General features: G+C 46.5%; 1 protein-coding gene across 6 annotated transcripts in view; it reads left to right on the forward strand.

Moving 5' to 3' along the window:
* The window catches only part of LOC129817755 (serine/threonine-protein kinase MRCK beta-like), a 123930-nt gene that overhangs the window by 31589 nt on the left and 70618 nt on the right, over positions 1–21723 (forward strand). For all 6 annotated transcript variants that reach the window (XM_055873283.1, XM_055873284.1, XM_055873285.1 and 3 more), the window contains exons 2-3: positions 2437–2528; positions 21355–21438. In XM_055873283.1, coding sequence (XP_055729258.1) covers positions 2437–2528; positions 21355–21438 — 176 coding nt within the window. The remainder of the gene's footprint in view (positions 1–2436; positions 2529–21354; positions 21439–21723) is intronic.

A 21723-nucleotide genomic window follows, 5' to 3' on the forward strand; every position in this document is an offset into this window, starting at 1 on the left:
ACTGCCAACTATTCAAATAGTTCAGACAGACACTGGCTGATAGAAGTGGCGAAGTAGATATATGTGCTGAAGACCTCTGCCAAAGCCGCGCTCGGTCTGTAAGCCTAATTAGAGTTTGAGCTATGAATGAAAAAGTCACGAGCAGCGCTTTACAATTCCATTCACGCCGTTGTGATGTTTGCGAGGAAGAAAAAACTGCAAGTACTTTTATTGAAAAACACCACTCATTTCAGTCGCAGAAATGAGGTGCTACATTTGCAGTGGAACACAAGTCATATAAAAAGTACATATGATCAAATGTCCAGATAAAGCTGATGAGTGGTGTTTTTGATATTGATAGAAATGCCAGGTTATTTAGACTGAGAGGATTATCAGATTACACATATGAAACACCCCCCTGCGACACAGAATATGAAAGACGGGTCTTTGTCTCTAAGGGGCTTTGTTGGAGTAACAAGGTTGGCTCTTCAGTCGACATGGGATGCCTGGTGCTTGTACAAAGACACTAGTGTGTGTCAATCATTTTGGTTGTCTTTCCTTATTCTACCAAGGCCACCATGTAGGCCTATCACTGTCGTTCTCTTGGTATGCAAATATGCAGGGCATCCAATGGGATTTGGAATAGGCTCTCATTTCGGAATGCTGGTTTACGTAATCTTTCAGACCATCAATGCCATATCCTCCCAGAGCACTGAGCCTACACAAGCTAGTGAACCCCATAGTCATATGGTCAGACTGCATGGCTGGGCTAGTCCTCAATGGTCCTCCCCCACCCATTGTTATGCCATTTTTTTTTTTATTGAATGTGTTTCCCCTATCATTGTATGATAGTCTCCCTTAATGAATTTCGCATCACTTGGTTTTCTTGAATGTTGTTTAAGTGGTTTTTGTGAGTAATTCTTGCCTTTCGGTAATAGAACAAGACCCATAGACTTTGTCAATGTGTTTGTTGCGTGACCAGCTTTAGATTGTGGGTGATGGGTGGGTGGTCGCTTGGCCCACAGCTACTTGCTCTGTCAAGGGGACAATGCCTACACACATTTGTATGGGTTAAGGAAATCCTCAACACCTCACCCAATGTGTCTTGCGTGCTCTGAGGCTTCAGTTGAACAGTGCATTTTGTTAAAAAAAACTACAAAAAAACAATTTCCCCCCTTCGTTTTAGACATCTGATCTGGAGCAAGTAGGGTTAAGTGCCTTGCTCGAGGTCATATCGGCAGAGGGATTCGAACCAGCAACATTTTGGTCACTGGCCTAACTTCTTAACCACTAGGCTACCTGCCGGATCAATCACATCAGGGATTATGTAGAATTTTTTGACGAACATGGATCTGAAGGCAAAGAGTGCTCTTAAGTTGCCGTCAAATCATCGGTGATAATTCTCCACATATTTTATCATGCATGTTTCTCTAACATTTTGCGGTAGCCATTACAACACACGTCATGGGCGTATCGCGACCCTTTCGTGAGCCCCATCGCAGAGTCATAAACCCGTCAGTCTGTGTGTAGGCGCTTGAAGGATCTGCCCAGTGAGAGCAGCTGATGCCCAACCCACACCGTTGCCCCCCCCCCCCCCCCACCCACCCCCCACCCATGGAGGGGGAACACACGTCTAGCTCTTGTGTGTTTTAGAGTTTATCACCTTGGGAGTGATAAACACCCTCTTCACAGGCTCAGGGAGACAGTCTGCATGTCCTCATATGGCGAGGAGTGCTGCTGCTCGGCAACTCGCAGGCCATGCTAGCCCCCCCCCCCCCCCCCCCCCCCCCCGCAGAGCCTTGTAAAACAGGGAGGAGGGGTAGAGGGATGGAGTATAGCGCTCATTCTATGGCTCTGTTGTGAGGTCTATTGACCAGCCATATACTGCCTTACGACCAACATGCTGTTTGGTTCCTCTCTCTTGACCAGTGCACGTTGGAGACAGGTTTATTTTGTAAATAAACATGCACAAATATACTTGGCTGCCCTTGCCCAAATAGTTTATGATGAAGTTCAGGCATATAAACACAATGAAGTGGCAGCACTTAAAAGCCTAAGTTAAATTTTCTGTGCCGGTACTAACATTGCTACAGACCCTCCTTGATCACACTGTACGGAACACATCAGTATAACACACACATGTATTCCTGGAAGTTGACACCTTCATTTCATTGGATAGTGTTGACTAATGGCAGTAAGAAACATCATGGTGTCTTGATATGATTGTGTAACAATACGCGTGGATAAGCCATACAGGTTCATCCTATATTTTGAGAACCCTTTGAGGGACACAGATCTACTGCTCGTGCTTCATACACACGGTAGCAAGTCTCGTGACGTAACCTTTAGGCTAAAACCTAACATATGAAAAGCTAGGGACATTATATCATGGTGTAATATGAGATGTTGTTTGGACGTAGGCCTAAAGTTTCTTGATTCCTGTTATGTTTCTTGCAGTGAAGCCGTTCACCACCACCGTGAAGGAGATGCGTCTGCACAGGGACGACTTCGAGATGCTCAAGGTGATCGGCAGGGGAGCATTTGGCGAGGTAAGACTGCCTGAACCCTCCGTTCACTCTTCATTTCAGTATAGAGCTTTCTTGGCATTAAATACATGGGTTAATCTCCCACTATACTGAGTGGAAAACCTGAGAGCCTGAGAAGAGGTATTTCCCGAAGTTTGTGAAATGTTTTCAGACGTCAAGAGTGGTTATGTGTTGAAGTCCCAGGGCCATTTTGTAGATATTACATTAGGCCTGGGAGTTGGTAGAGACCTCACGATACGATATCATGATAATTCATTCTCACAATTCTATATGTATTGTGGTTCGATGTCCCAAACGTATGTCTCCTGCACAGGAACAAGATCGAACCATGAGAAAACAAGTTTTGTTCAGTCGTGGAAAGTGCTGATAACAACATTAGCACAAAAATAATATTGCCAAAAATAATATCCTGAGATGTAACAGTATTCAGTAGTCCTGACTCCTTTTGTTGCACTGGCATTGTAGATAATGTGCCTCCCGAGTGGCGCAGCGGTATAAGGCACTGCATCTCAGTGCAAGGTGTCACTACAGTCCCTGGTTTGAATCCAGGCTGTATCGCATACGGCTGTGATTGGGAGTTCCATAGTGCGGCGCACAATTGGCCCATCGTCATCCAGGTTTGGCAGGGGTAAGCCGTAAATGTAAAAAACAATTTCATCTTAACTGACTTACCTGGTTAAATAAATACAAATAAAATGCGTACAGTAGAAGTATCTTTACAGCTCTACATCAAAGTTTAATTCAACTATAATTCAGCTGTTCAAAGTCGGCATGCTGAAGAGAGATGTGACGTTCAGCTACCCTCAAACCGTCTTTTCTCCTTCCCGAAAAGAGTCATTTATCTCTCTCCTTCATCCTCCCTGTCTTCTAATGCTTTCTCCTCCAAGTTCCTGAAGGGTGTTGGTCTGGCAAAGATGTGCCATTTTGGGCTTGGACAAATCAGGGCGTTTTATTTATTTTTACGTGTGGTATGTGCATGTTACCATATTGCTAACAAGTTCTGTCCTGACGACAATGTCAGTGGCTCTGACTGTCTCCTCCTCTTTGACTCCTTAATAAAGGTGAAATCTGCATCTGCTTTGTCCCCTGACTGTGCTTCACAAAAGTGCACAAATGCGCACACACACTTTGGTCTGTTCAATGTACAGCTCTGCCTGCAGTCCCTATGGGTCAATATTGAAACTTTTTTTTATTTCCAGAAATTACGGTGTCCTTAAAAGACTGAAATCTTTCTTCAAGTAATTTCTATTGTAAAGATGGCCTTGACATTCTGTTCCTTTTAAAAGTTAATTAAATCGGATCTTTATGCGGATCCAACTGCCAGCCCCTCTGTATGGGACCATTCCTAGAAAAGAAAACATATGTTTTTGTGTCCGTCGTTTTAACGCAATGTTTCCCATTTTAATTCCAGATGTCAACACAAGGTGAACAGAGAGACGATCAAATGTCTGATGATCGTAAGGTTAAAAAACATATGCGTTGTTTCAATCTGGATTAGGGAAATGGCTGTCCTAGTCAGATACACTGTCAAATCATGACTGGAAGAGCAAAGACCAGGTCTGTAGTGATCTGAAACGTTCACAACATTGCACATATGTAATGACATGATGCCCAATTCTACATGACAGGGAATCGTATCTGTTCAACAGAATGAATGTATTTTTGAAACTTTGTAACGTTGCATCCTTCTGAACATTCCCCATTTATCGTTTTGATGATAGGTGTCATCAGCCATTACATCGTTGGGATTTAACACCACATTGTGTGAAGTTGGTTCACCTCCACAAACGTTCTCGGGGAACATTCCCGTAACGTTTCCCCATCAGTGAAGTGATTGTGGTCTAATGAGGTGAGGGCCTCTCCACGTAAATGAAGCAGAACTGATCAATGAGGCACGAAGTTAATCAATGGTCAGACCATTAGCTGCTCTGTCCCTCAGATGGAGACTGAGAGACCGAGAGTCTGAGCCAGCAGTGTCTGTGTGTGTCCCTGTCTGTGTGTGTCCCTGTCTGTGTGTGTCCCTGTCTGTGTGTATACCTAGACCTCCTTGGTTTTGGACTTCTACTTGGTGTTGCTCACCAGACACACAGACACCGAGAATGTGCCATTTCCTGCAAACTGGGCAGGGCCACTTGTTCTGCCTCTTGGGTTCAGTTCAGTGCTTTAGCTGGTAGCTAGGATGTGGTTTGTTTGGTTTAAGGGTGGTGACTCTGCAAAAAAATTCTAACTTTAATATCATACTGTTTGAAACCAATGATCCGTGTCGGTTTTTGCTAAATTCACACAATTCAACATAATCATTGTTATTGTCGATTTCAACAAATTAGGCCTAGTTCTAATAGCTTGGTCACTCGCACGCACATATACTTGCTACTTTGAGTTTTCACATTGTGTTGTGAACAAGACTGCGACTCTCCAGCTACGTCCTGTTAGCCATTGTTGCTGTCGACTCAGCCCTCCCTTGCTCCCTCTGCAGTTTCCTGTGGGCTCTTAAGTTACAGGATGCCTTTCCAGATAAGTGTTGGGCCTGCATTTCCTGTTTATGATGGGTGGTGTCTCTCTCCTCTCCCCCACTCTCTCCTCGCTCAACAACGTCCTTTTCGGGGAGAAAGGGAGGTTGAGGGACTGATGGAGAACCCTCTGAGTACAGACTGTTCCAGACAACTACTCCTTGGACCTTGGCTCGCTGTCAAAAAGCTCACCCCCCCAGAAACTCACCCTCGCTGGACTTAGAAAGCAAGGGAGAGCAATAACAAGAGCAATTACAAATGAGAGAGAGCAAGATGATTGGAGAGAAAATAAAGGATGAGATGAAAGATGATAGACCGAGAGGTGAGATAGACGGTAGAGGGGGAGAAGATGAAGTAAGATGGACGGTAAGAGGGGAATAGGGGAAGTGAGATGGATGGTAGAGGGGGAGAAGGATGGACGGTAGAGGGGGAGAAGGTGAAGTAGGATGGACGGTAAGAGGGGAATAGGGGAAGTGAGATGGACGGGAGAGCTGAGAAGGTGAAGTGGGATGGACGGTAGAGGGGGAGAAGGTAAAGTGGGATGGACGGTGGAGGGGGAGAAGGTGAAGTGGGATGGACGGTGGAGGGGGAGAAGGTGAAGTGGGATGGACGGTGGAGGGGGAGAAGGTGAAGTGGGATGGACGGTGGAGGGGGAGAAGGTGAAGTGGGATGGACGGTGGAGGGGGAGAAGGTGAAGTGGGATGGACGGTGGAGGGGGAGAAGGTGAAGTGGGATGGACGGTGGAGGGGGAGAAGGTGAAGTGGGATGGACGGTGGAGGGGGAGAAGGTGAAGTGGGATGGACGGTGGAGGGGGAGAAGGTGAAGTGGGATGGACGGTGGAGGGGGAGAAGGTGAAGTGGGATGGACGGTGGAGGGGGAGAAGGTGAAGTGGGATGGACGGTGGAGGGGGAGAAGGTGAAGTGGGATGGACGGTGGAGAAGGTGAAGTGGGATGGACGGTGGAGAAGGTGAAGTGGGATGGACGGTGGAGAAGGTGAAGTGGGATGGACGGTGGAGAAGGTGAAGTGGGATGGACGGGGGAGAAGGTGAAGTGGGATGGACGGGGGAGAAGGTGAAGTGGGATGGACGGGGGAGAAGGTGAAGTGGGATGGACGGGGGAGAAGGTGAAGTGGGGTGGACGGGGGAGAAGGTGAAGTGGGGTGGACGGGGGAGAAGGTGAAGTGGGATGGACGGGGGAGAAGGTGAAGTGGGGTGGACGGGGGAGAAGGTGAAGTGGGGTGGACGGGGGAGAAGGTGAAGTGGGGTGGACGGGGGAGAAGGTGGGGTGGACGGGGGAGAAGGTGGGGTGGACGGGGGAGAAGGTGGGGTGGACGGGGGAGAAGGTGGGGTGGACGGGGGAGAAGGTGGGGTGGACGGGGGAGAAGGTGGGGTGGACGGGGGAGAAGGTGGGGTGGACGGGGGAGAAGGTGGGGTGGACGGGGGAGAAGGTGGGGTGGACGGGGGAGAAGGTGGGGTGGACGGGGGAGAAGGTGGGGTGGACGGGGGAGAAGGTGGGGTGGACGGGGGAGAAGGTGGGGTGGACGGGGGAGAAGGTGGGGTGGACGGGGGAGAAGGTGGGGTGGACGGGGGAGAAGGTGGGGTGGACGGGGGAGAAGGTGGGGTGGACGGGGGAGAAGGTGGGGTGGACGGGGGAGAAGGTGGGGTGGAGGGGGGAGAAGGTGGGGTGGAGGGGGGAGAAGGTGGGGTGGAGAAGGTGAAGTGGGGTGGAGGGTGGAGAAGGTGAAGTGGGGTGGAGGGTGGAGAAGGTGAAGTGGGGTGGAGGGTGGAGAAGGTGAAGTGGGGTGGAGGGTGGAGAAGGTGAAGTGGGGTGGAGGGTGGAGAAGGTGAGGTGGACGGTGGAGAAGGTGAGGTGGACGGTGGAGAAGGTGAAGTGGGGTGGAGGGTGGAGAAGGTGAAGTGGGGTGGAGGGTGGAGAAGGTGAAGTGGGGTGGAGGGTGGAGAAGGTGAAGTGGGGTGGAGGGTGGAGAAGGTGAAGTGGGGTGGAGGGTGGAGAAGGTGAAGTGGACGGTGGAGAAGGTGAGGTGGACGGTGGAGAAGGTGAAGTGGGGTGGACGGTGGAGAAGGTGAAGTGGGGTGGAGGGTGGAGAAGGTGAAGTGGGGTGGAGGGTGGAGAAGGTGAAGTGGGGTGGACGGTGGAGAAGGTGAAGTGGGGTGGACGGTGGAGAAGGTGGGGTGGACGGTGGAGAAGGTGAAGTGGGGTGGACGGTGGAGAAGGTGAAGTGGACGGTGGAGAAGGTGAAGTGGGGTGGACGGTGGAGAAGGTGGGGTGGACGGTGGAGAAGGTGAAGTGGGGTGGACGGTGGAGAAGGTGAAGTGGACGGTGGAGAAGGTGAAGTGGGGTGGACGGTGGAGAAGGTGAAGTGGGGTGGACGGTGGAGAAGGTGAAGTGGGGTGGACGGTGGAGAAGGTGGGGTGGACGGTGGAGAAGGTGAAGTGGGGTGGACGGTGGAGAAGGTGAAGTGGGGTGGACGGTGGAGAAGGTGGGGTGGACGGTGGAGAAGGTGGGGTGGACGGTGGAGAAGGTGAAGTGGGGTGGACGGTGGAAAAGGTGGGGTGGACGGTGGAGAAGGTGGGGTGGACGGTGGAGAAGGTGAAGTGGGGTGGACGGTGGAGAAGGTGGGGTGGACGGTGGAGAAGGTGAAGTGGGGTGGACGGTGGAGAAGGTGAAGTGGGGTGGACGGTGGAGAAGGTGAAGTGGGGTGGACGGTGGAGAAGGTGAAGTGGGGTGGACGGTGGAGAAGGTGAAGTGGACGGTGGAGAAGGTGAAGTGGACGGTGGAGAAGGTGAAGTGGACGGTGGAGAAGGTGAAGTGGGGTGGACGGTGGAGAAGGTGAAGTGGGGTGGAGGGGGAGAAGGTGGGGTGGACGGTGGAGGGGGAGAAGGTGGGGTGGACGGTGGAGGGGGAGAAGGTGGGGTGGACGGTGGAGGGGGAGAAGGTGAAGTGGACGGTGGAGGGGGAGAAGGTGAAGTGGACGGTGGAGGGGGAGAAGGTGAAGTGGACGGTGGAGGGGGAGAAGGTGAAGTGGGGTGGAGGGGGAGAAGGTGAAGTGGGGTGGAGGGGGAGAAGGTGAAGTGGACGGTGGAGGGGGAGAAGGTGAAGTGGACGGTGGAGGGGGAGAAGGTGAAGTGGACGGTGGAGGGGGAGAAGGTGAAGTGGACGGTGGAGGGGGAGAAGGTGAAGTGGACGGTGGAGGGGGAGAAGGTGAAGTGGACGGTGGAGGGGGAGAAGGTGAAGTGGAGGGGGAGAAGGTGAAGTGGAGGGTGGAGGGGGAGAAGGTGAAGTGGACGGTGGAGGGGGAGAAGGTGAAGTGGACGGTGGAGGGGGAGAAGGTGAAGTGGACGGTGGAGGGGGAGAAGGTGAAGTGGACGGTGGAGGGGGAGAAGGTGAAGTGGGGTGGACGGTGGAGAAGGTGAAGTGGACGGTGGAGAAGGTGAAGTGGGGTGGACGGTGGAGAAGGTGAAGTGGGGTGGAGGGGGAGAAGGTGGGGTGGACGGTGGAGGGGGAGAAGGTGGGGTGGACGGTGGAGGGGGAGAAGGTGGGGTGGACGGTGGAGGGGGAGAAGGTGAAGTGGACGGTGGAGGGGGAGAAGGTGAAGTGGACGGTGGAGGGGGAGAAGGTGAAGTGGGGTGGTGGGGGAGAAGGTGAAGTGGGGTGGACGGGGAGAAGGTGAAGTGGACGGTGGAGGGGGAGAAGGTGAAGTGGACGGTGGAGGGGGAGAAGGTGAAGTGGACGGTGGAGGGGGAGAAGGTGAAGTGGACGGTGGAGGGGGAGAAGGTGAAGTGGACGGTGGAGGGGGAGAAGGTGAAGTGGACGGTGGAGGGGGAGAAGGTGAAGTGGACGGTGGAGGGGGAGAAGGTGAAGTGGACGGTGGAGGGGGAGAAGGTGAAGTGGACGGTGGAGGGGGAGAAGGTGAAGTGGACGGTGGAGGGGGAGAAGGTGAAGTGGACGGTGGAGGGGGAGAAGGTGAAGTGGACGGTGGAGGGGGAGAAGGTGAAGTGGACGGTGGAGGGGGAGAAGGTGAAGTGGACGGTGGAGGGGGAGAAGGTGAAGTGGACGGTGGAGGGGGAGAAGGTGAAGTGGACGGTGGAGGGGGAGAAGGTGAAGTGGACGGTGGAGGGGGAGAAGGTGAAGTGGACGGTGGAGGGGGAGAAGGTGAAGTGGACGGTGGAGGGGGAGAAGGTGAAGTGGACGGTGGAGGGGGAGAAGGTGAAGTGGACGGTGGAGGGGGAGAAGGTGAAGTGGACGGTGGAGGGGGAGAAGGTGAAGTGGACGGTGGAGGGGGAGAAGGTGAAGTGGACGGTGGAGGGGGAGCAGGTGAAGTGGACGGTGGAGGGGGAGAAGGTGAAGTGGACGGTGGAGGGGGAGAAGGTGAAGTGGACGGTGGAGGGGGAGAAGGTGAAGTGGACGGTGGAGGGGGAGAAGGTGAAGTGGACGGTGGAGGGGGAGAAGGTGAAGTGGACGGTGGAGGGGGAGAAGGTGAAGTGGACGGTGGAGGGGGAGAAGGTGAAGTGGACGGTGGAGGGGGAGAAGGTGAAGTGGGGTGGACGGGGAGAAGGTGAAGTGGGGTGGACGGGGAGAAGGTGAAGTGGGGTGGACGGGGAGAAGGTGAAGTGGGGTGGACGGTAGAGGGGGAGAAGGTGACGTGGGGTGGACGGTAGAGGGGGAGAAGGTGACGTGGGGTGGACGGTAGAGGGGAAGTGGGGAGATGGATTTTGGAGAAGCACGCAAGGCTCAATCATTGAATGTGTCTGAACTAGCTGTTACTGTTACATTTCACCATGTTACCATCTTGGCTCAAATTTGTGAGTTATGTTCATTTTTGAGTTTATCAACGCATAACAGTTAGTAGTGGCACCGACCACTGTCTTACATCAGATGGTGTCACTCCTACGCGAAGCTCGTTCATTTTAATATCACTGCACTCTCATAAAACTCTCCATGAATAGGCAGAATAACTAGCACAATTATAAACAACTTGAACTGATTCAATAGTTTGCAATTGAGAGAAAATACAAAGCCAGGTGGTGGTTATTACATGCACATTGTGTGCAAGGACGTCGGTCGACAACGCAGTGATTTAATGAGCAGCTTTGCTAACGTTAGTTAGCTAACTCTACCTTTTTAACATATATTAAAAGCTTTCCAAGCCTGTTTGAAGCAGGTTTTCCGTCAGGTAAATTTGCCGCCGGACACGTGACTGGCAAGATTTTAATCTATTTGACAGGTCCTTCTTATGCATTTGATGTATAACCCATGAGGTTACACAGCCAGCGCCATCAATAAACTAGGTATATTGACCACCTCACGGTTCAGCTGTCGGAGGTTTGAGCACTAAATGCATCAGGGCTGTGCATGCATAGGCCTATAAGCTTAGGCGTCCACTGTATTGTAGTAATATTTTGCCACGACACCGACATGAATTTATTTTATACTTGTTAGATAGGCTACTGCGTCTGCTATACAGATAAAGGCGTACATAAGGAGGTTAATTTTAAATTCAAATATGTTTTATGAAGATTAGCATTATATTGTTAGATATTATAGCCTAAAACATTTTCTGGGTCAGTTGGATGGCCAGTGCATAGGCCTGCAGTGTAATAGGTTAATAGTAATAATAATAATAAAGGGTTAATAGCGACACCAAACCTTCACAAAAGTTTCTAAACTTTATTAGTGTAATATCAAAAGTAAGTTTAGCCATTGTTTGTAGGGAAGATACGAGCAAGATATTATATTGCGCCAAACACAACATTACAGTTGTAACAGAATGAAACAAAACACTGCGAACTGGTTTAAACCTTGACAAAAGTTTTGAACGGTCTATATCGCTCCGTATCTTAGTCATATCAGACATCTTTGTAAAATAGTTGTTATTGAACTCATAACTGATAGTTGAGAAATTAAAATTATACCTACAGAAAACTGAGAACATCCTGTCTACGTCTGTGACAAGATAGCTGTGTTTTCCCAGATTTTAAAATGTTATACAATCAGAACACTTTCCTTTCTCCCAGAGCTTTTTTCCCTCAGGGAAAATAGTGGCTCGCTGGGGAAAGAGTGGCTCGCTGGACACAACAGCAGGCCCCAGCGAAACCGGGACAGGTATGCAGACACTTTTAATACAGGAATCATGGGGATAATGTACTTTACTGTTTGACCAAATCATGGTGTTAGTCTCCTAAAAAAATAGGACGTTTTTATTGAGGTGAATGAATGTGCAGGCCACACCGATGCAACTGTACAGCCAAGTCGAAAGGGTCGCAAAATACAACTAAATGACCTCAGTCTGGAGCCCTGCCTTTTAGGATTTTCACTATAGACATACTCTCCGACTTTCGTTTTACTTCAATGAAAAATGCCTCCCATCTTCGCAATCAACAGTAGCCTAGGCCAAGGATCCTTTCTCGCTTTCTCACTCTCCTCAGCAGCAGGGCAGCCCCGGATCATTTGTCCAGCTACAATTTTATTTCTTGGCTGTTCATTTATTTTATCGGCAAAAAGCAAGCAATTACCAGCTAACGGAAACCTTGCCCTGAAGTTGTCGATATGCAGCCCTAAAGTTAGGAGGAATTGTTATCGGAAATCTCTCCGTATATTGGCATGTTTCTCCGCTATCGCTAACGTGTAACTTTGTATCATTGTCAGCTGAGTACAGCGGCTGACTCAGGAGGCTACCGCATTGACTCGCAGAGAAACAGCTGCTTCATGAAAAACTCATAATAATGTTAGCAATAGCACTACTACAGTAGCTTACTAGCTAGCTTTAGTTTGGAAGCATTCACTATTGCGTGTGTGCAGCACCAGCTAAGTAGGTAGCTGGTTAGTCAGCATCGTTTCAGTTACTGGCTCAGCTAGCAAGCTGAATGTTGGTTAAATTTATGCTAGCTTTCGTGCCTAACTTTAGAAATAATGCTCCATGAAACACACAAATCCTTAGCTAGATGTAAAATGGTGGGACGAAGACTTCCTCAACAGAAAAACGTCAACATGATTAGTTCTAGTTTAGATTAATTCAGATTTATTTTCAGGCAGGAATGGGGTTCAGTGGACGATGTCAATAACGTAATATTTTTGAATGTTCGACAGCACATTGTAGCCAAACTACTTTTGATCTATCGCATTACCCTTTGCGAGACACGAGACTGACACGATACGAGACTAGGGCTGGGCGATATGGCCAAAATATCATATCACGGTATAAAAAAATAAATATGGCCGGTATGACGATATTTTTAGTTTTTGAATACTAAAAGTTTTACGTTTGCTTCATACATTCTAGGTGATTTCAATGGGTCTTTCTCCATTCTGATTGTTTTATACTGTTCAATTCAACCAAAACACATTTCAGCACTTTTATAATTTCTGCATTTCCTGCACTCAATTGCAGTGGTGGAAAAAATACCCAATGTCATACTTGAGTAAAAGTAAAGATACGTTAATAGAAAATTACTCAAGTAAAAGTGAAATTCACCCAGTAAAATACTACTTGAGTAAGTCTAAGTATTTGGTTTTAAATATACTTAAGTATCAAAAGTAAATGTAAATGGTAAAATCTACTTAAAAAGTACATCAAAAGTATAAATAATTTCAAATTCCTTATATTAAGCAAACCAGATGGCACCATTTTATTTTATTTATGGATAGCCAGAGGCACACTCCAACACTTAGACATTAATTTACAAACAAAGCATTCGTGTTTAGTGAGTCCTCCAGTTGAGGCAGTAGATGACCAGGGATGTTCTCTTGACAAGTGGGTGAATTGGACCATTTTCCTGTCCTGCCAACCTTTCAAAATGTAACGAGTACTTTTAGGTGTCAGGGAAAATGTTTGGAGTAAAAAGTACAATATTCTCTTTAGGAATGTAGTAGTAAAGTACAAGTTGTCAAAAATAGTAAAGTACAGATACCAAAAAAAAAAAACGACCTAGGTAGTACTTGAAAGTATTTTTACTTAAGTACTTTACACCACTGCTCAGTAGAGATCATTTCCACACTGCCATGTAGGGCTGCACGATATGGGCAAATAATCTAGGATTTATTTTTAACCAAATGTTGCAAATGCGATTTGACTTGCGAATTAGAGCAAAACTGTTGGAATCATGGAAATAGAATGACTATTCTAATTCTATAGTTAGAGTATAATAGTGGGCACTTTGAATACAGTGTTTGAGATGACAACTAATTAAAATGCCAGGGAGGAGTTATTGTGACATGGTAGGAACTAAAGTGTTTCCTAGGGGACCCAATAAGCTTTGGCTACATTGCTTGTTTTCTCTTAGCTACTTCATGTAGCTAACATATTCTTGCTTTGCATATTCCTCTGATTTAGAAGATACTGTTGCACAAACAACATGCTGATTTAGGTCTACACCGTCACTGGAATTATCAGGCTGTATTAGCTTGCTACGTTTGCTCTTACTCAGTACATTTATTAGCTATTAGCATTAGCGGCTAACAAGATTCAGGGCAACTTGCTAAGAAAAGACAAACCAGCGGTTTGCTGATGTAAGAAACACAAACTAATAGTGTCATTATAGAACGTTAGTGGATTTATATTAAGATCAAAGTGAAAACAACTTTGTTGTCATCAACATTGTATGTGCTGCATTGACCATGCAGACTGAACGCAAGTGTCTCGTGGTTGAGGAACATCAAATGCGCTCCTTGAGTGACAGGGGGCGTGGCTAGGTCTGTGTGGAAAGTTGTATGGAGAGAAAGAGTAGAGCGAGAGATGACTCTAGAGTAGCAAAGTAAACTATAGAAAAAACGACATTACACATGGCGTATCACATTTAACAAACCACACATTCAAATACTGGTACAGAAGGTAAAGAAGAAAATCGGTCCCTGCATCAATACTGATATGTAGTAAAATACGATATACCGCCCAGCCGTATATGCGACTGATACGAGACAGATCATTGGAGGCCTAATCGACGCGCTGTCTGACGTAAGACAATGGGCACCGACGTCATTATGATCGTTATCTACAATACCACTTGCTTTCCATATTCACTGCAACTTGTCCTCAGTAAGATCCCTGCATAGGCCCTAGACTATATCCCATTTTGTAGCCCATTTTGTCACACATACAGTATATACAGTACATTTGGAACGTATTCAGACCACTTGACTTTATCCACATTGTTTGTTACAACCTTATTCTATAATGTATTAAATTATATTTGTTCCCTCATTAATCTACACACAATACCCCATAATGACAAAGTGAAAACAGGTTTTTGAGCATTTATAAAATAAATATAAAACAGAACTTATTTACATAAGTATTCAGACCCTTTGCTATGAGACTTGAAATTGAGCTCAGCTGCATCCTGTTTCCATTGATCAGCCTTGATGTTTCTACAACTTGATTGGAGTCCACCTGTGGTAAATTCAATTGATTGGACATGATTTGGAAAGGCACACACCTGTGAGGTCCCACTGTTGACAGTGCATGTCAGAGCAAAAACCAAGCCATGGGGTAGAAGGAATTGTCTGTAGAGCTCAGAGACGACAGGATTGTGTTGAGACACAGATCTGCTACCAAAATATTTCTGCAACATTGAAGGTCCCCAAGAACACAGTGGCCTCCATCATTCTTAAATGGAAGAAGTTTGCAATCACCAACACTCTTCCTAGAGCTGGCCGCCCGGCCAAACTGAGCAATCGTGGGAGAAGAGCCTTGGTCAGGGAGGTGACCAAGAACCTGATTGAGACTAGTCAGGATTGAGGGAAAGATGAACGGAACTAAGTACAGAGAGATCCTTGACAAAAACCTGCTCCAGAGTACTCAGGACCTCAGACTGGGGCACACAGCCAAGACAACGCAGGAGTGGCTTTGGACAAGTCTCTGAATGTCCTTGAGTGGACCAGCCGGAGCCTGGACCCGATCGAACATCTCTTGATGACCAGGAAATAGCTGTGCAGCGCCGTTCCCCATCCAACCTGACAGAGCTTGAGAGGATCTGCTGAGAAGAATGGGAGAAACTCCCCAAAATGCAGGTGTGCCAAGCTCATAGCGTCATACCCAATAATTCTCGAGGCTGTAATCGCTGCCAAAGGTGCTTCAACAAAGTACTGAGTAAAGGGTCTGAATACTTATGTAAATGTAATATTTCCGTTATTTTTTTTTGCATTTTTAAAAACATTTTTTCTCTTTGTAATTATGGGGTATTGTGATGTCGTTATGGGGTATTGTGATGTCGTTATGGGGTATTGTGTGTAGATTGATGAGGTGGAAACAATGATTTAATCCATTTTAGAATAAGGCTGTAACGTAACAAAAAGATTACTTTCCGAATGCGCTGTATACACAACACTACTGCAGTGCACTCTTCCAGCCCCACCACACGCGCACACATTCACCCACAGGGCTGCTGCTGCTAACACAGGAGAGATCCTCGTACCCAAATACTCCACACCTCCAGCCCTATAGCTGGAGGGCACAGAGCGATTCTGTACCCTCTAGTCAATTAGTAACCCGGGCAGCAGACCCTCCACTCCCCTCTCCTTCCACCCAGTCAATCATCGACAGCGGACCCAATGGAAGCTCTCCACTCCCCTCTCCTTCCACCCAGTCAATCATCGACAGCGGACCCAATGGAAGCTCTCCGCTCCCCTCTCCTTCCACCCAGTCAATCATTGACGGACTTGATGCGAATACTATTAGAATGTATTGAAAGGCCCTTGTCAAGTCTCTTACTCCTTGATCTCCACACACACAGCTTTTCTCTCTCGATATGTAGCGACGCATGTCCTTCCATATATGAGTTAAATCCTGAATCTTTTGAATACACGATGTACCCTGGAAGTGTGACCATGTCCACGGTGGCTGTGTGGGTGTGTGTGCGCTTGACAAGCTCTCGGCAAAATGTCAAAGAGCTCCAGTGATGTGTGTGTGAGGCCCCGCAATCGCACGCCTCCCACCATCTCCCTCCTGCTGTAGAATCAGGTCAGCCTGACTGCCTCCGTCTAAATCTGTGTCTAAAAAAGGAGAGGAGGAAATAGGACAAGAGGGAGGGGGGGATAAGGATTCAGAGCACCAAGGGTTGGGTTTGTTTTTCTAGGTCAGAGGTCATTTATCTGGTGTGGTCGGGAGGAGTGATAAAGAGTCTGGAGTGTGGTTTATCACTGTGTTCTAACCAGTCCTGTATACACTCAGTGTATACAACCTATGTCTATGTCCCTGTGTTGTAGCCTAACCTGATTGTGTGTGCTTGCTAGTTAGTATATCTTGTACTCTGTGTTTGTTTATGTTTGTGTGAATGTATGTTCTGTCCTCTCTTTCCTCTCCGCTTCTTCTCTGATCTGTTTACGTTGACTGACTACTGGCTGTGTGGTTTTGATCTGTTTACGTTGACTGACTACTGGCTGTGTGGTGTTGATCTGTTTACGTTGACTGACTACTGGCTGTGTGGTTTTGATCTGTTTACGTTGACTGACTACTGGCTGTGTGGTTTTGATCTGTTTACGTTGACTGACTACTGGCTGTGTGGTTTTGATCTGTTTACGTTGACTGACTACTGGCTGTGTGGTTTTGATCTGTTTACGTTGACTGACTACTGGCTGTGTGGTTTTGATCTGTTTACGTTGACTGACTACTGGCTGTGTGGTTTTGATCTGTTTACGTTGACTGACTACTGGCTGTGTGGTTTTGATCTGTTTACGTTGACTGACTACTGGCTGTGTGGTGTTGATCTGTTTACGTTGACTGACTACTGGCTGTGTGGTATCTTGCTGTTATTGTGAGACAGATCTGGGTTAAATTAACATTTGAAGTCTTTGAGTCTGCCAGATTGGTCAGTTTTGCCACTTTTTTTCTTCCTCTATTGGTTCATTAAGCCAGGCACGCTCAATCAAGCACAGATAAAATATTTGAAAATATTTCCAGTAATATTTGAACACAGGCCTGGAGATGAGAAATATTGTGTGTGTGTGGTGGATGGTGGTCTCTCTGTCACTCTCTCTGCCAAAGTGTGTGATTTTTGTGTGTGCGCCTGTGTATTTGCCTGTATACCTGCCCGGGTGTGTGTGATTGTCTGGTCTCCTGGCTTGCTTAGGCAGCATACCGGCCTCCAGTCCAGTCAAGTGTGTCCCTCTGACGCACCTCCTCTCTGGCAGTTCACTTGGGTGTACACACACCATGTCACTTGTGGCGTGGAGTATGCCAAGGTTCAGGAAACACACACACACACACACACACACACACACACACACACACTCACACTCACACTCACACTCACACTCACACTCACACTCTCACTCACTCACTCACTCACTCACTCACTCACTCACTCACTCACTCACTCACTCACTCACTCACTCACTCACTCACTCACTCACTCACTCACTCACTCACTCACTCACTCACTCACTCGTGATCCTTTGCTTTATTATGTATTAGTGCCTCAGTTGCCCTGGAAAATATGTTCTCATTAAAGGAAAGATTCACCCATTTTGAATGTTAGATTTGTTTTCGTACATCTCCGAGTGATGTTCTATCGATTCCTGGGACATTTCATGTGTAATTTCACGTGTTTCTGAGCTATTGCCGTTCGTGCAGGCAGAAATTGGCCGGTATGACGTAGCACTGTGATAGTCTTTCTCACTACACTGGAAGTTGATAGGAATATGACTTTTAGATGGGGAAAACGTCTATCATACATGTCAGATTACAATACTGGCTGACGTCGTAATGCGGGATGTTGACTTCTCTCGATTGAGCTATTGATCATATTTTTTGCGTTATTCCTACTAGAGGTCGACCGATTAATTAGGGGCGATTTCAAGTTTTCATAACAATCGGAAATCGGTATTTTTGGACACCGATTTAGGCTTTTTTATTTTTTATTTTAAATAAATTTTTTACACCTTTTATTTAACTAGGCAAGTCAGTTAAGAACACATTATTATTTTCAATGACGGCCTAGGAACGGTGGGTTAACTGCCTTTTTCAGGGGCAGAACGACAGATTTTTACCTTGTCAGCTCGGGGGATTCAATCTTGCAACCTTACAGTTAACTAGTCCAACGCTCTAACCACCTGCCTCATTTCACTCCATGAGGAGACTGCCTGTTACGCGAATGCAGTAAGAAGCAAAGGTAAGTTGCTTGCTAGCATTAAACTTATCTTATAAAAAACAATCAATCAATCATAATCACTAGTTAACTACACATGGTTGATGATATTACTAGTTTATCTAGCGCGTACTGCGTTGCATATAATCGATGCGGTGCGCATTCGCGAAAAAGGACTGTCGTTGCTCCAATGTGTACCTAACCATAAACATCAATGCCTTTCTTAAAATCAATACAGAAGTATATCTTTTTAAACCTGCATATTTAGTTAATATTGCCTGCTAACATGAATTTCTTTTAACTAGGGAAATTGTGTCACTTCTCTTGCAACAGAGTCAGGGTATATGCAGCAGTTTGGGCCGCCTGGCTCGTTGCGAACTGTGTGAAGACTATTTCTTCCTAACAAAGACAGCCAACTTTGCCAAGCGGGGGATGATTTAACAAAAGTGCATTTGCGAAAAAAGCACAATCGTTGCACGACTGTGCCTAACCATAAACACCAATGCCTTTCTTAAAATCAATACACAGAAGTATATATTTTCAAACCTGCATATTTAGCTAAATGAAATCCAGGTTAGCAGGCAATATTAACCAGGTGAAATTGTGTCACTTCTCTTGCGTTCATTGCACGCAGAGTCGATATATGCAACAGTTTGGGCCGCCTGGCTCGTTGCGAACTAATTTGCCAGAATTTTACGTAATTATGACATAACATTGAAGGTTGTACAATGTAACAGCGATATTTAGACTTAGAGATGCCAACCGTTAGATAAAATACGGAACGGTTCTGTATTTCACTGAAAGAATAAACGTTTTGTTTTCGAAATGATAGTTTCCGGATTCGACCATATTAATGACCAAAGGCTCGTATTTCTGTGTTATTGTGTTATAATTAAGTCTATGATTTGATATTTGATAGAGCAGTCTGGGCGGTGGTAGGCACCAGCAGGCTCGTAAGCATTCATTCAAACAGCACTTTGCTGTGCTTCAAGCATTGAGCTGTTTATGACTTCAAGCCTATCAACTCCCGAGATTAGGCTGGTGTAACCGATGTGAAATGGCTAGCTAGTTAGCGGGGTGCGCGCTAATAGCGTTTCAATGGGTGACGTCACTCGCTCTGAGACTTGGAGTAGTTGTTCCTCTTGCTCTGCAAGGGCCGCTGCATTTGTGGAGCGATGGGTAACGATGCTTCGAGGGTGGCTGTTGTCGATGTGTTCCTGGTTCGAGCCCAGGTAGGGGCGAGGAGAGGGACGGAAGCTATACTGTTACACTGGCAATACTAAAGTCCCTATAAGAACATCCAATAGTCAAAGGTATATGAAATACAAATCGTATAGAGAGAAATAGTCCTATAAATACTATATTAACTACCCACCTAAAACCTCTTACCTTGGAATATTGAAGTCTCATGTTAAAAGGAACCACCAGCTTTCATATGTTCTGAGCAAGGAACTTTAACGTTAACTTTTTTACATGGCACATATTGCACTTTTACTTTCTTCTCCAACACTTTGTTTTTGCATTATTTAAACCAAATTGAACATGTTTCATTATTTATTTGAGGCTAAATTTATTTGGATTGATGTTAAAATAAGTGTTCATTCAGTATTGTTGTAATTGTCATTATTACAAGTAAATTTGAAAAATCGACCGATTTAATCGGTATGGCCCCTTTTTGGTCCTCCAATAATCGGTATCGGTATCGGCGTTGAAAAATCATAATCGGTCGACCTCTAATTCCTACCTTCGAGAAATGTGTAACTTGTCTGCCTCTTCAGTCCAGGGTGCATTGCATGGTGCCGTTGCATACCTCCACTCTGCGAGGCACATCGATCTGCATGTTGGACTCCTAAATGGATAGCTCTAAAATCGCCTAAACCGACTGCACTAACTTGCTACTTCACATGCTGATATTGACTTTGGTAATATTGTGTGTAGCTACGTTTGCTTGCTAGCCAGCCAGCCCATAGAGAAAGCATTGCATTGTCGATTTGCTACGAACCGTATTATAAGACAAAATTAAACATTTGTTCACAACTATTCTGCCCTACCAAGCAAAAAGGCAGTAACTGCTAATTTTGTTGAAAATTAAGTTGTCATTTTTGCTTCATTAAATACATGCTTAACCATGTACAAGTATCCTGCCTCGTATTGTGTTTTGTAGAATATGGTGGTCATGTTAGCAGTAACTGCATAAAGTTACTGTGAAACCAAGGTAAATAAAAGCAATTTTTCTCAGTTCCTCGCTTTGAGCAGTTACTACCTTTTTTGCTTGGTAGGGCAGTATTGTTCTCACATATTAGTGGTATTTCACAGTAAATTATAGGAGTGAGTGGTTTTGGGTGGATTATCCCTTTTACTAAGCCCTGTCCTGGGGTGTGTCTGAAGCACCGTTACTGCTGGCTTAGCTGTATTTGGCCTCTAAGAAATACGTGTACGGTTTTGAATGTGCATCTGAAAGCCTTAGTTTATAATGCATTATAATCATAGCTCAGTGTGACGGCTCTCATATACATGTCTAGGCCCAGAACTGTTTTACTGAACAGAATCACAAGCCAGCGTACTACAGTGTTTCCCCTACCATTGTTCAAATAAGGCGGTGGGCCCTCCCAATAAGCTCTGCCCCCCCCCCCTCCCCGCCCCCTCATCTAATTTTTTTTGACTTCCAACATTTTGGATGTTGATTTGAGGCGCAATCCCACCCCGCCTAATCTAGGGGGAACAGAGGGTTTTGTTCATTAGGGCATGCAACTGCACTTTTTAAAATTTAAATAAAACCCAAAATGAGTGTTTCTTATTACACAGTCCACTTAGTGTTAAGTCCCTTCCTGTTTCAGTCTGTTTTCATCCGTTTGGTAAGTAATGAACACAAGCCTGTATTCACCCAATACATGCTGGATGTTGATGAATGTACATGAGAATTAAGGATCACAACACTGCCTGCGTCTCAAAAGGCACCCTATACTTTTGACTAGGTGCTAAGTGAGACACATCCACTATCATAGAAAGCAGTGGGTCCTAGGGGAGACTGCTGCTGGCTTACAGTAACTAGGCCAGTAGGAGGGGGATGGAAACATTAATAAGGAAAAGTCCGCAATTCTCAGCTCTCTTAATTACGCTGCATTTTAATTGTGTAATGATCTCTCTCCCCACTCCATCTCTCTCCCTTTCTCCTTCCTCTCCCTTTTTTCATCTCACCCTCCATCCTTCTCCCTCTAGGTTGCGGTGGTGAAGATGAAAAACACGGAACGGGTGTACGCCATGAAGATCCTGAACAAGTGGGAGATGTTGAAGAGAGCCGAGGTAAGGATCATAATGGGACTGTAGAATCTACCATTTGACACAAAGAAATAGAAGTTCTAGAGCGTACACTCCTGCTCAAGTCAAGGTTGGATGTTCTATTTCTATGCCGTAGAGAAGAACCATACCCGTCTACTGACTTTGCTGCCAAAAAGTGCTCAAGGCTTCATTTGCATGGTCGACAATGGTTGTTAGCCACGCTCACCCAGACGTGCACGATCACCTATTCACTCATGAGATTTCCTACGTACCTAAATACAGCCTAGACCAAATTCCCTGGTTAGGCAT

This window comes from Salvelinus fontinalis, chromosome 20, assembly GCF_029448725.1.
Source record: "Salvelinus fontinalis isolate EN_2023a chromosome 20, ASM2944872v1, whole genome shotgun sequence".
In the NCBI taxonomy this organism is placed as follows: domain Eukaryota; kingdom Metazoa; phylum Chordata; class Actinopteri; order Salmoniformes; family Salmonidae; genus Salvelinus; species Salvelinus fontinalis.